The 15,284-nt window shown below is 50.8% G+C and overlaps 5 protein-coding genes across 5 annotated transcripts; 3 read left to right on the plus strand and 2 right to left on the minus strand.

The window, feature by feature from the left end:
• The first annotated feature begins 1,700 nt into the window (after positions 1–1,700).
• Positions 1,701–2,690, plus strand: BO85DRAFT_445020 (uncharacterized protein). The gene is made up of 2 exons (XM_025659165.1): positions 1,701–1,768; positions 1,839–2,690. The coding sequence occupies exon 2, from the start codon at positions 1,998–2,000 to the stop codon at positions 2,277–2,279; it is 282 nt and encodes a 93-aa protein (XP_025519499.1). The 5' UTR covers positions 1,701–1,768; positions 1,839–1,997; the 3' UTR covers positions 2,280–2,690.
• Positions 2,691–3,311: 621 nt separating this feature from the next.
• Positions 3,312–5,688, minus strand: BO85DRAFT_500855 (FHA domain protein; the record flags this gene model as incomplete). The annotated part of the gene is made up of 4 exons (XM_025664138.1): positions 5,601–5,688; positions 5,325–5,530; positions 5,118–5,250; positions 3,312–5,059 (listed from the first exon to the last, which is right to left on the minus strand). Exons 1-4 carry the CDS (start codon positions 5,614–5,616, stop codon positions 3,312–3,314), a joined length of 2,103 nt encoding a protein of 700 aa, XP_025519500.1. The 5' UTR covers positions 5,617–5,688.
• A 1,541-nt stretch (positions 5,689–7,229) lies between these two features.
• tom70 (putative mitochondrial outer membrane translocase receptor (TOM70)) lies at positions 7,230–9,378 on the minus strand (the record flags this gene model as incomplete). Its single annotated transcript, XM_025663170.1, has 5 exons — positions 7,230–7,477; positions 7,539–8,012; positions 8,067–8,838; positions 8,912–8,994; positions 9,066–9,378. 5 exons carry the CDS (start codon positions 9,376–9,378, stop codon positions 7,230–7,232), a joined length of 1,890 nt encoding a protein of 629 aa, XP_025519501.1.
• Positions 9,379–9,958: 580 nt separating this feature from the next.
• BO85DRAFT_465541 (uncharacterized protein) lies at positions 9,959–13,096 on the plus strand (the record flags this gene model as incomplete). The annotated part of the gene is made up of 5 exons (XM_025662063.1): positions 9,959–10,738; positions 11,044–11,115; positions 11,619–11,752; positions 11,836–11,853; positions 11,886–13,096. The coding sequence occupies 5 exons, from the start codon at positions 9,959–9,961 to the stop codon at positions 12,751–12,753; spliced, it is 1,872 nt and encodes a 623-aa protein (XP_025519502.1). The 3' UTR covers positions 12,754–13,096.
• A 350-nt stretch (positions 13,097–13,446) lies between these two features.
• BO85DRAFT_445025 (uncharacterized protein) lies at positions 13,447–14,780 on the plus strand. The gene has a single exon (XM_025659166.1). It carries the CDS (start codon positions 13,625–13,627, stop codon positions 14,480–14,482), a length of 858 nt encoding a protein of 285 aa, XP_025519503.1. The 5' UTR covers positions 13,447–13,624; the 3' UTR covers positions 14,483–14,780.
• The last annotated feature ends 504 nt before the right edge of the window (positions 14,781–15,284 follow it).

Here is a 15,284-nt window from a genome sequence, read left to right on the forward strand (position 1 = left end):
GCTTCAGTCAAATCATCCCGCTCCCTGCTTAGTGCCAAGGGCAAGCTCGCGGGGGACGGGAACTGTAAGACTCATTCGGTCATCGATGTGTGCTACCAGCTCTCGAGTCACGACCACTTCGTATCAGCAACGTCAAATTATCTGTCAAGATTTCATCTTCCGAGCAAAATTCAAGGCACGAAGATTCAGTCACATCCAGAGATTTTTTATTTTCGATATGCCGCACCAATAACATGAGACCGGACGGTGCGGCATGGTCCCAGGATCATGAAGGGGCCGCAGAGACAGCCCCAGGCCACCTGAGGAGATGCAGGATGTGCCTGTCGGACGTGTCAACACCTCCGATTCCTTTAAGGAAAGACTCCGCGCCCCAGTGGAGCCTTTTCTGCAATCTTGATCCATAGGGCCGGGTCCAGTTTATGGGCGTTGTGCCGGCCGTTGCCAACCAGACCAGGTGCCTAGATGCACGACTTGCCCAAGCGTATCGGACAATGATGGATCTCGATTATCATTGCTTGGGCGACCGAATAGGTGATTACGGCTGCATGGTGCGCTTAGTCGAAAATACAGACGTCGGTTCAGGCTCGAGTATGTGACCAAGCAGAAGCCGGAAATGTTATACGGCGGGATACAAGACCCAGAAGCATGGCAGCCACGGAGAATTGTGTTACGCGACTAACAAGAATCGCTAAGCTCGGCAAGCATTCCAGGTCAACTGCTTCCAATGCGACGTGGCCCTTTAAGCCTTTCGCTGACCTCCCATAACGAATAAGCGCAGTGCGACACGCACTTACACGATCATGGCTGGCAACATATCCTGATAACGCGGAATTTTGTTCCAGCGATGTGTTGTGGTCGTAGTGACACTGGACTAGCAGCCATACAGAGTCATCGACGTTCGTCAATACCGTATGCCTTGAGTTCACCCTGGGCTTTTCCCTATATGTTGGTATAGTCGTAGGGTGTTCCATGCACGAAGCTGCGTCTCAGCCGGGCTGTTCACCCAATCATTTCATGGCACATGAATAGGCTTCGGGATAGTCTTGACACTTTCTGCCTAACTCTGTGGCCCTGTAAGCTACGCCTCAGCTTATATTCTAGGCGGAATACTCCGTGGGCCTTCCAATGTGCCCGCCAGCGATGGAGCAACGGTCGTGCGGCGTTTAGGCCAATTTAGCGGCAGCGCCACTGCCCATGCACTAAAAGCCGTCTTCTTATCCCCTGAAGTATAGGGCATATGGAGACTGAGGAAGGCAAAGAAGAAATAACGAGTCAAACCCGCGAAGAGTGAGGGAAGGGGAGGGTTATTCATGCGTGCCTGTAAACAATGGGCACAGTGTGACGGGAACCATGAAACCGCAGGGGCACGAGGACACGCGGACAAGCGCCCTCGAAAGAAAGAAAAAGAAAATAATTAGATAGAAGAAAAATCAAAATAAATATAAAAATAAAATGAGAAGGAATAATCACGGGGAGAGGGAACAAATGAGAGTAGCAGATTACTGGACGATCAGATAGTGATTTTTGCAGGCCGTAATTTCCGCGCCTCGCAAGTGGCAGTCCATTCCCGATTTCTGCAGGTATCCGGTTCTCACTTCTCAAGGGGGTAAGGAAAGGGAGATGGCGATTCCATCGCAACCGCAGTGCAGCGATGATTGCTCGGCCTTTTGGGGCATTAATCTTGCGTCGTCCTCATTAAAAGGCAAAGGAAATTTTCTTGCCTGGACCAATGGCCGATGATCCTGGAGGTTCTTTGAGTGGCCTGCGTCTGCGGATTGGTCACATGTTATAAGAACCCCTGTCCATATTATGGGATTCGAACTGCGGTTGGAACTCACGCAGTTCATGGCGGGAAACTTTTGCTTGACTTTGATGCTCCTGCCGCAGGTACGGGGTACGGAACACCTACTTGAGCCCTAGTGGTCTTAAAGGGACCAATCTGCCCTTACTCAGGGATCCTAGACCGAGGCGAAGGATGGCTAAGAAACCCAGTGACAATGCCATCCATGTGGTCCATTTCTGTCTCGGTCACGGGTGGATCCCACAGCCAGGGAAACAGAAAAGACTTGTGGACAAAGAAAAGAAATGAAATGAAAACCAGAAAGAAGAAAAGATGCAAGGGTGGGTGGCTTACAGGTAAGGTAGGAGTGGAGGACGGCAAAGTTGGGTCTCAGTCAGATCAATGGTCGGTGAGCTGCAAGTATCCGGCAGGCATCACGCGCACGACTGAGGACCCAACTTGGAATTTTATTAGGGCACATAATCGTGGCCATTGTTAACCTGCCCGAGTCACAGGAAAAGTGCTGGCTGGGATACAGATCCCTGGAAGGAGAAAAAGCAAAAGCAGGGTTGGCGAAGGAGTTCCAACCTTGAACTCAAGGCAAGGCCACGGGACAGGGACACTACCGAGGGAAACTGGATGCGACTCGCGCGCTTGACGGAGTGGAACTGCTGCTGGAGGCACCGTTTGTTGTACAGAGAAAAGCAAAGCTGGGAGGAAGAAAGAGTGACGTACGGCAACTTGGCCGGCCGAACGGTTGGACACCTTCAACCTGGTTATTGCCCTTGAATGATAAGTTCCACTCTGGGTGTACGACGACCCCGACAATGAGGGGAAGTAAAGGAGGGGAGGGAAGGTGGGGAAGAAGAAGCGGTGGCAGCTCCTCTACGGCAGATCAGGATAGAGAGGAAAATGCAGAGACGGAAAGAGAGAGGGAGAGAAGGAGAACGTAACGAACGAGAAGCCTTGATAGAGGCGCCGACGTGGTGGTCATGGTCGACTTCATGGCGGTCACCAAGCCAATAGGCCAATAGGCCAATAAGCTCCACTCAGCAGGAAGAACCAGTATGACCCTCCGGTCATAACTAAAAGCCGGCCCACCGATCATGAGAGCGAGAAGAGCCTGCCTTGCGGCCGTGGTTACATTGGCCCGTCTCATCCACCCCGGAACAACACCGACTAGTGTGCCATCGGAAGAACTGGCTGTATTATTTGCTAGAACAATAATTACATCCAGGTTTGCGGGGGCTGGCTGGTTGTACCTCGGTTCTGAAGAAGCCCATTAGAGCAAGGAAGATAAGAAAACAGCGAGAAACACGCCCAAATACCAAACATAGGAAAAGTGAACGAAAGATAGAAAGAAAAAGAAGAGAGACAGAGAAGCAGCACCCGCCATATCCCAATTCGGAAAGGTTTGAGAAGAGAACGCCGATAGCACCACGTACTCGGTGTGGTTCATAAGCACCGTGTTTCATAGCAGAAGCGCATGGTTTCCAAAGCGAATGGCCAATTTCGGGACAATTCCTATTCTTTACTGAAAGTAATCCGGGGGGAGCGACGCCAACGCAGCGATAGTACCGAAAGCACCGATGGCTACACCCAGAGCAGCACTTGCAGCATGGCTGGCAAACCTCCCCGTACTAGAAGTCTTTGCTCGCTTTGTAGGAGGTGCGGTCGTCTCGGCATCATTAATGGAGTCGTCAACTGACGGCAGCTCCTTCGCACTGTCTAAGTCTGCCAACTGGGATGGAAGTTCCTGTTGGTCCGTTGGCATCTGTGGCTGAGCATCCGGATAGCAAGTCTCTTGGTCAGACGATTGGCTATCGCTTGTCACAGCTGAGTCAACCCCGTCTCGATGATGAGTAGCAACGTCTAGCTCGGAACTCCCAGACGAGCCATCAATATCCTCCGCCTTCCTTTTCAGTGGCTTGTTTGCGGGAACGCTATCTAATCCTATCTCGGACCTTTGCATCTGTGGCAATGGTGTTGGAATGGGATCTGGCTGTTTCTGAGGCATGGGTGTCTCCTGGATTTCTTGTCCGTCGCTCGAAGGTGCTTCCTGGCTTACAATCCCAGGGGTAGCCATAGACGCAACGACCGAATCACTTCCACGGTTACAAGCAGGATCAGTCTCACCAAGCAGGAACGACTCGTTGTTGACAAAGGGTCCGTCAGCGTAAGGCACTTGCGGAGTTGGGGGGATATGCAGGGAGTATGAAGTGTTTGCAGTGGTTCGTGGATTCCACCAGTCCATGTGCATCATTGGCGGGTTATTCTGGTAGCTAGGTAGCGAACGATCGACTGTCTTTCCGTATGGAGAAGATAGAGTTGGCTGCAATAAGATTGGCGGCGGTGGAGCTTCGGTCGAAATTATTCTGGAAGGGCCAGTGCTCTGAGAACGCAGATCTGATGTGGAATTCCTAACGGCGAGCAACTCCGGCTCACACGTCTCAGCGTCATATGCCATATCCTCCCCATGTCGATCGTTAAATTCGGGCTTGGACGTATCATTTCCAGTTGGCAAGCGGGCATTTGTTTCCTCCACAGCATAGCTCGCCTCTGATGCTATCAAGTCGCGAATCCCCAGAACATGAAGGCTGCTCGATCTCACAGACTCCTCATCTTCATGGGAATGTTCCGCATTAGATCTGAACGACGACTGGGAATCAACCTCGTCATCTTCGTCGTCATCCGAACCAGCATGGTAATCTTCGCCCCAGCTGGAATCCTCGTCGTCAGAGGTATTCATTGCAGACGCACTGTCCGCCTCCTGGATGAAATCATCAAAATCATGAGCCGCGTTACTTGGATCGTCGATAAGGTCTATGACGGAGGGTGGGGTCATCCGGGGAGTTACCAGAGGCTGTTCATGTTGTCCATGCTCGAGATCAATAGGGCTCAATTGGGATCCTTGCTGGCCATCATGTCTACCCACTTGATCTGTATCTGAGCAGGCACCCACGTGGGAATTTCTTGCGTCGTCCCTCTTCAGAGGGGACGTCAAAGGCGACGAAACCTCCATGACGGATTGGCCGTCTGAATCTGAATCGGGGGTGGAGTTGTCAATATCGGAAGCACTGTCGGATGCAACCACCATAGGAACGGAATCTTCTTTTGCATCACTGTCATCATCGTCAGGAACACAAAAGGTATTGGTTGCAAGGGCGGTTCTTTGGCTGTCCATGGTGTCAGCACTGCTCAAACTAGGCGGTACACATGGGGCATACAAAGGGTCAGGCCATTCGAATTCACAACGAACTTTAAGTGGAGGAAAGGTATCTTATATGACACGTCAATAACCCATCTGTACCTTTCTCAGCAGTCGGGTAAGACTCACCAGAGCCACGATACACTGTGGAGCCAAAGGTGACCACGTCATCATGTTTGATGACAGAGTCCTCCTCTCTTGGAATTCTCTTCCCATTTATCCAGGTACCATGCATCGACCCACCGTCACGAATGTAGACGAGCTAAACAAAGTTCAGCCTATTTTGGCCTGAAGCCCAACTACCTGTTGAGGTGATAGCCATATAGAAGAACATACCTGCTTGTCGAAGCACACCCATAGCTTGGCATGGTTGCGCGACATGACCCTCGATTCAAATAATCCATTGTTTCTGGCGGGGATAAGATTCTTTGATTCACGCTTAGAAGCCCGACCAATGTTGATTTGGTTATTGGTAGAAGTAAACTCCAGGGATCGATATGGCAAATCATCGGATACGGACAAAGGGCGGAGAGTCACAATAGCTGCCCGAAGAACAGGTATTAGTTCGATTTGGCTTCGGTGCGTATAGACTAGTGCAGAGCAAACACTTACCCTGTGTGGCAGGCATGGTGATAAGTGGTGGTGCCGTCAGCACAGAGAGATAGAGCGACAGTTATTAAGACGTGCAGTGCAGTCTGGATCGAACCAAGGTATCAGTGTCTTATATCTCAGAATCCCCAGCGCTTGAACGGCAAGACCGGATGCCTGAAACCGGACAGGCTGCCTGAGCGCTTACCTACTCAGCATCAACATCAACCAACAAGACGGCAGAGAATGAGAAACGGATCTGAGTGTAGCCTTTGAAGGTAGATGAAGACCACGATAGCGTCGAGAGGGGAAAGGCAGGGAAGTGATGAGGTGTTTACAGCAGGCTGACGAGGCGGCCAACGGGGGAAGCCAGGAAGCTTTGGGTAGGAGGGGCAGGAGCATACGACCGACCCGATGGGATCAGCCTGAGGTCAATCAATGGGCGGTCGCTGTCAGGCACCCGGGTAACGTAGAAGAAAAGTCACTGGCTATGAAAGCGTACCAAAGTGTTAGTCCCAGCAGTGAATGTCAAAGGCAGCCTAGACAGTCCCCAGATATTGCCTGCAGGGAAGGGTTTGACGGCGATCAGGCAGAGGGCGCTGATTCATAGTTGTATTTGATAAGAAGAATAGGAAGGGGCCGTATCTAACTTACTACCACTCAGGTTTGGTTCACGCAACAAATGTGAAAGAGGGTAGTTTAACACACCTCGGAGGGGACTGAGACAGAGTCTCACTCACAAGAAAGATGGAGAAAGAGGTAGGAGAGGCATCACTCAGCAGACAAGCTGTTGAATGAGTGTCAGATAGGGAGTAGATGAGTCGAACGATAACATGTTCGGACAAGATGGATGACGCCGATGCGGGCGAGAGAGCGAGTGCTGATAGGCCGACGGGTGGGGGGAATACCCGTCAGGTGGACCAGCACCTTTTAGTTTAGTCGGGCGGAGTACAGGAGAGGTAAGATTAGAGGTGCAGTGAATACTAGAAGTTACTCAAAATGGTGATCCAGTGACTTGCCATCTAGTATCTCCCCCATCATTTGACCCGACCTGTCACCATTACTTTAACTCTTTCTTGACTTGAAGTTCTTCATCCCACACTTGGCTTTCCCTATACTATGGTACATACATACATCGCTCGTGCTTGCCCCTCTTCCCAAACCGACATGCCGGATAGAAAGTATATGTGTATCTTCCGGTCCGCAGACCTCTCTCATCTCTCATCATGCCCGCATTTCTTCCTCGATAAAAGAGCCCAGTGTGCCCCCTCCCAGAACCAATGGAGAGAGCTTGGAGACAAACAGAGAGGGGGGAGAAAAACCATCTCGCAAACAGAAAAAGTGGAAACACGGTCGCAACAGGAGATAAAACAGTATATCGGCACAAAATGAAAATAAAAGATCCAGGACGTCAAATAAATCGAGACATAAAAAGAAAAAAAAGGAAAAGAAAAGAAGTCCTTATAGTAAATACACACAGATGAATGGTTCAGGCGCCCATGCACCTACCAGAGCAGACCAGGCATAAGCTACGGCCTGCCACGCTTCAACCACCGAATTCCAAGACAGAAGAGAATGAGGGGAAATAGATTAGGTCGTACACGTCTTTTGGCGTCTTGACGGGTGTAAATGAAGATATATCAGGACTCAATCTTACAGAGAGGGAGGGGGGGCAAAGCCAGCACCCATGCCTTGCAGACGGGCAGCAAGCTGGGGGTACTTCTCCTGGACTTCCAGCTGCGTGCGGGTGGCCTCGGCATAGGAGATGGCATTGATAATCTCCGCCTCGGTACGAGCAAGCTCAGCGGCGCGCTCGAAGTACTTGAGGGCCTGCGAGACCTTGCCCTGCTGCAGCAGAAGCTGGGCCATCGTTCCTACGGCGATATCGCATTCGGGGTCGACTGCAAGCCGGTTAGTGTTCCAAGATCTCTCCACTATACAGCGAACTTTCGCAAGACTTACTGATCAAAGCTTTCTGGCAGAGGTTCTCGGCCTCCTGGAAATCGTGCTTCCACTGGAACAAGGCAAGAGCCTTGTTGATCAGGGGCAGGACGTTAATACCCATAGGCTTGCTCTGCTTCTCCATCTCCACGGCCTTGTCGAACTTCTCAATTGCCTCCGAGAAGTTCTGCTGGTCGAGGAGAAGCTCACCGTAGTAGTTGTAGACATCAGGCACTTCTTCAAAGTTCTTCACGGATCTTCTGAAGGTGGCCATGGCGGACGCAACGGAGCCCATCTTGTACTGCGTAACACCAAGCTGAATGTGGGAGTAGATGAAAGTACGGTCGAGGTCGATAGATTTCTGGTAATCCTTAGCAGCCTCGGCGAACTCTCCGAGGATGAAGTGAAGCTGGGCGCGGTGGTAGTAGATGTCGGGGTCATCCTTGTTGTGGGTGATGGCGAGCTCGAAGTCGTCGGCAGCGGCGTCCTTGTTTCCTTTGGGACATTGTCAGCAAAGCATCTACCAAACGAAAAGGGCGTTTAACATACCGAGCTCGAGGTGCAAGCTGGCACGCTTGATGTAGCTCTGAACCAACGACGGCTGCAGCTCGACACTCTTGTTGAGATCCAACAATGCGGCCTGAGCGTTACCCTCGAGATAGGTGAAGGTGGCTCTCAGGTTAAGAGCAAGGGCTTCGTATTCACCCAAGTCTCCGAGCTCCAGAGCCTTCTCAAAGGCAGAAGCAGCCTCCTCGTAGCCATCACCAGTCTTCAGGGCCATTGCAAGCAGACCCTTGCGGAGTTGACCCTTACCGGAGTCGTCGCTCAGATCCGCAGACTCATCAAGGCCTTCGGGCAGTGCCTGGGGGCGGAAGCTCTGGAGATAGTTCGAAACAAAGGTCGGGCTAGGGAGCTTCTTGCCCTTCGCCTCGATAATGGCCTTTCCTTTCCTCTCGGCAACCTTCTTCAGGAGTCTTTCCAGAGCAACACGGCTGATCTCGTTGGAGAAGCCGTCGATGATGCAGCTGGCAGTGAAGTCAAGAAGAGCCTCGCTGAACTTCTCCAGGTGTTCGTATGCAATGGCTCTCCGGTTCAGGGCCTTGACGTACTCACTGTCCATGGCGAGAGCGGCACTGGTATCTTCGACGACCTTCTCCCACTCCGACAGAACGTTATAGCAGGCGGCACGGTTCGAGTAGAAGACCGGATCGGGCTTGCAGAGAATGGCCTTTCCGTAGAGCTCAATGGCATTGTTGTAGTCCTTGGAGCCATACGCCTTGTTTCCAGCAGCCTTGAGCTTGGCTGCGTAAGCCTTCCTTGTCTTTGAATCCGGTATTAGCATTTGCGGTATCGGCGACCGAAGGTGTTTCCATCGTAAAAGGCCAAAGACTTACCTCTTCCGACAGCTGTGCAACGGATTCCTCGTCAACTTCTGGGAGTTCTTCAGTGGCTTCCTCCGTCTTCTTTGCGGCAGGCTCTAAGGAGATCGTCAGCCCGAATCGGATGCTTGTCGACGGGAGAGGCAGAGTGTGGTTCTCTTCAACATACCCTCTTGAACGGAAGCAGCCTTGGCCTTCTTCTCTTCTTCTGCCTTCTTCTTCTCCTTTCTTCTCTGGTTCTTGCTCTTCTTCTTCTCTGTGGAAGGGGCCGGGGTAGTCCGACCTGAGTCGGAGAGGTAGTAGACGACACCCGCGCTGGTCACGACCACAGCAACACCGGCAATGGTGTAAACGAGGGCCTTATTTTCCGACACCCATTTCGAGATGCGGTCCCAAACTGATGCTGATGAAGATGGGGGAAGAGAAGTCGTGTCAAGAACGACGTTCTTCGTAGGCTGGGGCAATGGCGATTGGCTTGACATGATGACCCGACAGAGGAACCCGTCTTCTTATCGCTTTTCCTATGAATCTACAGAGGGAGCTCGGTCAGCATCGTGACAGCAAATGGGCCTGGGATGGAATTGATAGGGAGTACGGACGGTCCTGAGTGCAGAGCAAGTGCTTGTCGGCAGGGCGGACAACTTGTCTTGGGGTTGGGAGAGAGCGAGGAGAGATGCGGCTTGAAAAGTTATGCGTTGCGATGTTCAGGTTCCGGCGACGCAGCGGGCTTTCCGAGCTGGTTTGGGCCAATCACACTCGCCGCAAGGGGATGGGCTCCGTCAGCTCCTGCTTTCTCCACAACATCATCATCCGTGATTCCAAGGCAAATGGGACCAATGTGTCGTCTTCTGTGCTGGGATCATGACCATCTCACATAGCTCAGGCTGGCGCGAATTAATCTTCTCAAATGCGCAAACCCCCTTTTTCTAGTGTGCGACCGTTTAATGTGCCGAGGTGCCAACAGCACGGCTATCACTTGCTAACAGCTCGGTGCTCTGTCTAGCTCATACTTACAACTGTCTTGTCTACTACCCTCGGTCGCAATTGCCGCGACGGCAAAAAATGGCCTCGGAAGTGCTGCCACAGGAGTTCAAAATCATATCGTCTCTACGCTACGATCCTGCTCTTTCAACGATAGGCAAGCGGGCAGCGACTAGAACAACACCCGATCCATTGACCACACCGTATTATCTCCTCCCTTACCATCAAGAACGCCTTCGAAATGCAGCGGCATGTTTCAGCTGGGGAAAGGCTCTCGCCTTCCTGAATCAAGACACGAATCAGTTCGTCGAGTTTCTTAACACCTTCATTCCGGACAACACCAAGCCATGGCGCCTCCGAATTCTCCTCGATAGCGCGGGCACTTGCGAGGTTGAGGTCAACCCGACGACGTCCATGAATCCGCTGAATTATCTAACTCCTACCGAAACGAACCTTCAGTCCACTGTCTGGCGTGTATACATTGATTCCGAACGCATATCCCCATCCGTTTTCACCACACACAAGACTACGGCTCGGGACTTCTACACAGCTGCACGACTCCGATCGGGAATAGTTTCTTTTGTAGAGCCTGCGGAAGTACTTCTGGTAAACCCGGCGGGTGAGATCATGGAAGGAAGCATTACAACACCATACTTCAGGCGACGAGATACGACGGATGGGGAGGGAAAGCCAGCTTGGATTACACCGCCGCTTTCCAGCGGTGGCAATGCGGGTACAACGAGACAATATGCTTTAGCACAGGGATTCTGCGCTGAGGATACAATTGCAGCTACTGACCTGATGGATGGCGAGGAGTGCTGGCTCAGCAATGGTGTCCGAGGTTTCATCCGCGGTCAGATTGTACTAAGGGGAATCGACGAGCCACATGCCTAACGTCTATCTAAGCCAGACAATAGAAGGATTTCCGAGTAAAGTTGAGGATAACACCCGGATATCTCGGGCCCCGACCTTGTGAGAGACCAGGATTTCCCTATCGGTCATGTAGGCGTATGAGCTTGCAGACATGTGTCACACTTGTTGACACATCTTATGCATAAAAGCGCCAAATAGTGCTCCGCACCTATTGTCATTATATTGCAGGGCCACGTATGACTGTACTGCACCCTACTATGACGAAAGGTTGTTATGAGATGGAGCATAAATAGTACAGGCAGAGCACTGTTGAAGTTATGCTAGTACCTTTGTGGAGTCCGAACTGGGTGCTCACTACTACAGTAGTAGTACTACCGAGTAACTACCCCTCATTCTAGTATGCTATACAATTGAGTGTGACTAGCAGTGGGTACTACTATTAAGTATTCTGCTGTTAGCCTGTTACTACTACTAATTATACTGGTACTAGGACCAAAAAGCTTGGCTGTCATGGCTCCTCCGTTTCGTCACAAGTCGGCACTAGTAGTAGTTATGGTTAGTGATTGAAGTACTTAAAGTTATACTACTAGTACTACTAAACACTATTGCTGGAACTACAGTATTTGTGGAATAGTGAATAGTTCAAGGTGATGATACTTCTTGTTATTCCCCGTATACAACCCGAATATATAAGATGATGGAAGATTGGCTGGTAGTCCGTTGTGTGTTGAATAATACTACTATCACAAGCAGGGTGCTTGTCCTGACGTCAGAAATTCGATACCGCAGGTATGATCATACGAGGATCAGCAAAGACTTTGCTGTCTGCCACGCAGTCCTGGTCTATAGTAGTGCTTTGTAGCTGAAGAAAACCAAGAGGACTACTAAGTACTACATGATGATTGGCCAGACGGGAGACAATCAGATGATGCACCGGCCCATCCCCGCATTACCAAACAGGCTTAGCGGCGAGCGGCCAGAAGCTGACAGAAATTCTTCCCAGTCGGAGGCTCGGGCAGATTCGTCCGGCCACTGAGAAAGGCGATTGAGCAGGCGAGCACTGCAGTTCACTTTAAACCAAGCAGCATCCCCAACGCCACCCTGTGCTCCAGTTCCATCCTCTCTCTTCCCCAAGTTGGTGTGACTTCCTCATTCCAATTATCCGATCCACTCTGTATGCATCATTCGCAATTATGAAATTCTTCGAGAATGTCTTCACCTACGACTATTCCTTCCCGGCCGTGTCGCTGGCCTACTTCCTTCGCTATCCCAACCCATATTCTCGCCATGTGCTGACCACCGATGTCATTGACCGTTATGTCGATCCGACGACTCAGCGTCTCCACACCACTCGCCTCCTCCTCAAGAAATCCAAGGTTCCCTCGGGAATCCTCAAACTCCTCCCCAAGGGGATTGGCGGCTCAGACAATTCCGGCCAGAGCTATATCCTCGAAACGACTGTTGTGGACGCCAAAGAGGGCTGGATGCAGACGGAATCTCGTAACATGGAATGGACTGGGATATTGAGCGTGGTCGAGAAGCAATTCTACCAGCGTCAACCCGAAGGTCCGCTCGGCACTCTGGAAGGGCTTTCCCTCGATGACAAGAAAAGCGAGCAGACTACGGTGCGCACTACAGTCACTTTCCGCTCTAAATTCGGACAAGGAAAACTGCTAGGCAGAAGGAAGACGGAGCCGAGTAGCGATCACACCGGTGATTACGAGGAAGAAGCTCCAAAAAGAGGCCTTTTCACCTCCTTGTCCACTGCGGGAATCCAACGCACGATTGAGCTGATTGGATTGAACCGCACTCGGGATGCCGTGCTCAAGAGTAAGCAGGGTATGAACGTGGTCCTTGAGCGCTTGCGCAATGGCGGTATCGTAGGTGTTCTCGAAGGGATGCGTCAAGATCGGGAGGCAGCGTTCGGGCCTGAGGGCGGTCCCTGGAAGCGAGTTTGGCTTTCCGGCCATGGGCACGCGTCTATTCAAGATGACGACAATTGATTTCGAACTTCTCATCGAACTGGAGAAAAGGCGACCAACACGGGAAATATATGTGCGACATTCAAGCGTGGAGCTCTGGCGTTTTTGGGGGATTCTCATTTCTTTCTTGCTTTTGACGGACAATCTCCTACCCTTCTGAAACTTTTCTTTTCCTTTCATTCAGGGTTATACTCTGAAATTGCTGACTATTTTGACACCTGCATATTATCTCACCATATATACAACGAGAAACGTCACGGATCAAAACCTTGTGTATATTAGGAAAGGGCGGCCAGTCGGATACTCTTGCTGAATTCGGTTGCACCTCTGTACAATATCGATGCAATTCACATTTACTTCTTTCACTTGCTTCTATTTCCTGTAGTTGCATGTCTTCCAAGACGACCACATTGGCTTTCTTTGAAAGCCCTGTTCGGTTTACACTTCCCTCACTGATACTTCATCTTGACTTCTGCCCGACCATCCTTTCACGGAAGATTGTCTCTCACCCTTGAAAGATCCTCTGGCAAGCAAATACCGCGAGACAATCTGCCGGACGCCATCGAGGCTCGCCAGCAGGGACTACAATTGATTGATTGCAGGGAGACCACGGCCAATAATCAGAGACGAACGGTCTGGAATTGCACGTGACCACTACCTGAACCAGAACGTGGTATCCTTTCCGTGAGGAACTCCTTGAACAGCTGGATGACAGTTGGTGTGACCCCTGCGGACTAAACACGAGCCCATGAACCTTCTTCAGGAACTAACATGAAACGATTTATTCCAGCTGGCTCATAAGCTGTTGTACTATCTCGGTTCCTGTCTCTTCAGACCGTCCGCATTCAAACACCCCAGGAATCCCTACATAGATTAGACCCGACACCGGAAGATGGAACGGCAACTACCGACGCGTGGGGTACGCGTTTTTGATTCTCAGATAGCACCAGAACGCCATGGAGTGAAGCGTGAATATGAAGATCCGGTTACGCCTTTTGCGGACGGTACACAAGTAAGCGAGGGTTTCAGATTCCTACCTGTGCCTACCGAGACGGATGATCTTCAAACGACTTGCACGAAGCTTGAAGAGCTAGCTAAAATAGTCGAGCAAGGAAACAGTCTCGCACTATTCACGGGACTAAAACTAGCAGCATACCCATCAAAAAGCGACCCGGAGAGCGTGGCCATGAGCCAGCTGACATCGCAAGAGCTGTGGATGTATGAGACTTGGAAGGAGATGAAGACGAGACAAGACACCGAGTATAAGAATGGTGACCGTTCCTGCAACGAAGGGGATAGCAATGGTATGAAGCTACCGTACTTCGACTGGGAGCAGAACGTGGCGCCGGTGCCCCAGGGAGCTCATAGTCTCAAGAGGTTTACGCAGCGGGCGGCGGCTATGGACGTGGTCTTTGGCCATCGAGGCGCTACACCTGAAAATGCTTCCTGGCTTACGTCGCACATGATATTTATGCTACCCCTGGTAAAAGCTGTCACCAAGGTTACCAACATTACAAAGAACCTTCAGAACAGCCACCTGTCTCGCCAGACACGTGGGTTGACAGAGATGGAGGTGGCCGAGGTTGAAACGGCACGCAAATTGGTTTCTATTGTGAATAAGAATCGGGCCCGAGAAATGGAAAAGATTCGCCGGTTGATGAAAACGATCGAGGGATATGCGTCAGTACTCAGAGAGCGCGCTGAAGCACTGGAGAGACTGAGGCACACCTCGACTCTGCAGCGTCGATGAAAGTATACTGTGGGATCTATTTTCTATAGATCAGGCAGAAGAAACCCAGACAAAGGGAGAATAGGTCAAGGGGTTGTGAGAAACATCTCCAAGGCACGCGACCTCGTATAGAGGGCCTTTTGCAGACGGAACCCGTAGACTTGCACTTGTTACCTTTTGCATGTGCTTATCAGGATACGAAGGGAAAGCAACGAACATAGGAAGTTATAGTACCATAGTAGTATTTAGCACCCGCTAACTAGTTACGACTCCACAGCAAATATGAAATTGGGGCATGAGCTCCCCATCTCGTCTTCTTTGACTCCTTAGATGTCCCTGTCTCATCGATATGTTTATAACGACTCAATACGTTGGGAGACAATCCGACAAAGGCAAAGCTCGAATCCACAGGCAACCTCCAACCGAAGAAACCAACTATGGTCCAATTGGTTTTTGGGAAAATACTCCTACTTGGCAGCATTAGGCAGCTGCTGAACTTAGTACCTACCTGTAGTAAGTACTATACTACCATGCTAAGACCCGATTATAATATCACGATAAGAGGAGAGGAACTTAGGGGGGGAAGGTATTCCGGAATGAGTCCCAAAGTAGTCCCTCACCCACGCACTTCCGAGAATCCCGAGGCTGAATGAGTGAGTTCTTCGAACGAACCGGAAGCGAAGCGAAAGGAAGTGTGAAGAACAGGAGGAGTTTTCTTCCTTCTTTCTTTCCCCTTAGCTTGACTAGGCAGCCAAGAGCCGGATGATGGATCTATCTACTAATGACCATTGGCATTTAGGTATGCTGTGAATGGATTTGGGAA

The sequence above is a fragment of the Aspergillus piperis genome, assembly GCF_003184755.1.
Source record: "Aspergillus piperis CBS 112811 unplaced genomic scaffold BO85scaffold_2, whole genome shotgun sequence".
NCBI classification, from domain to species: domain Eukaryota; kingdom Fungi; phylum Ascomycota; class Eurotiomycetes; order Eurotiales; family Aspergillaceae; genus Aspergillus; species Aspergillus piperis.

Coding starts and splice junctions, on each gene's coding strand:
- BO85DRAFT_445020 (XM_025659165.1), top strand. CDS start 1,998: ATGCCATCCATGTGGTCCATTTCTGTCTCGGTCACGGGTGGATCCCAC.
- BO85DRAFT_445025 (XM_025659166.1), top strand. CDS start 13,625: ATGGAACGGCAACTACCGACGCGTGGGGTACGCGTTTTTGATTCTCAG.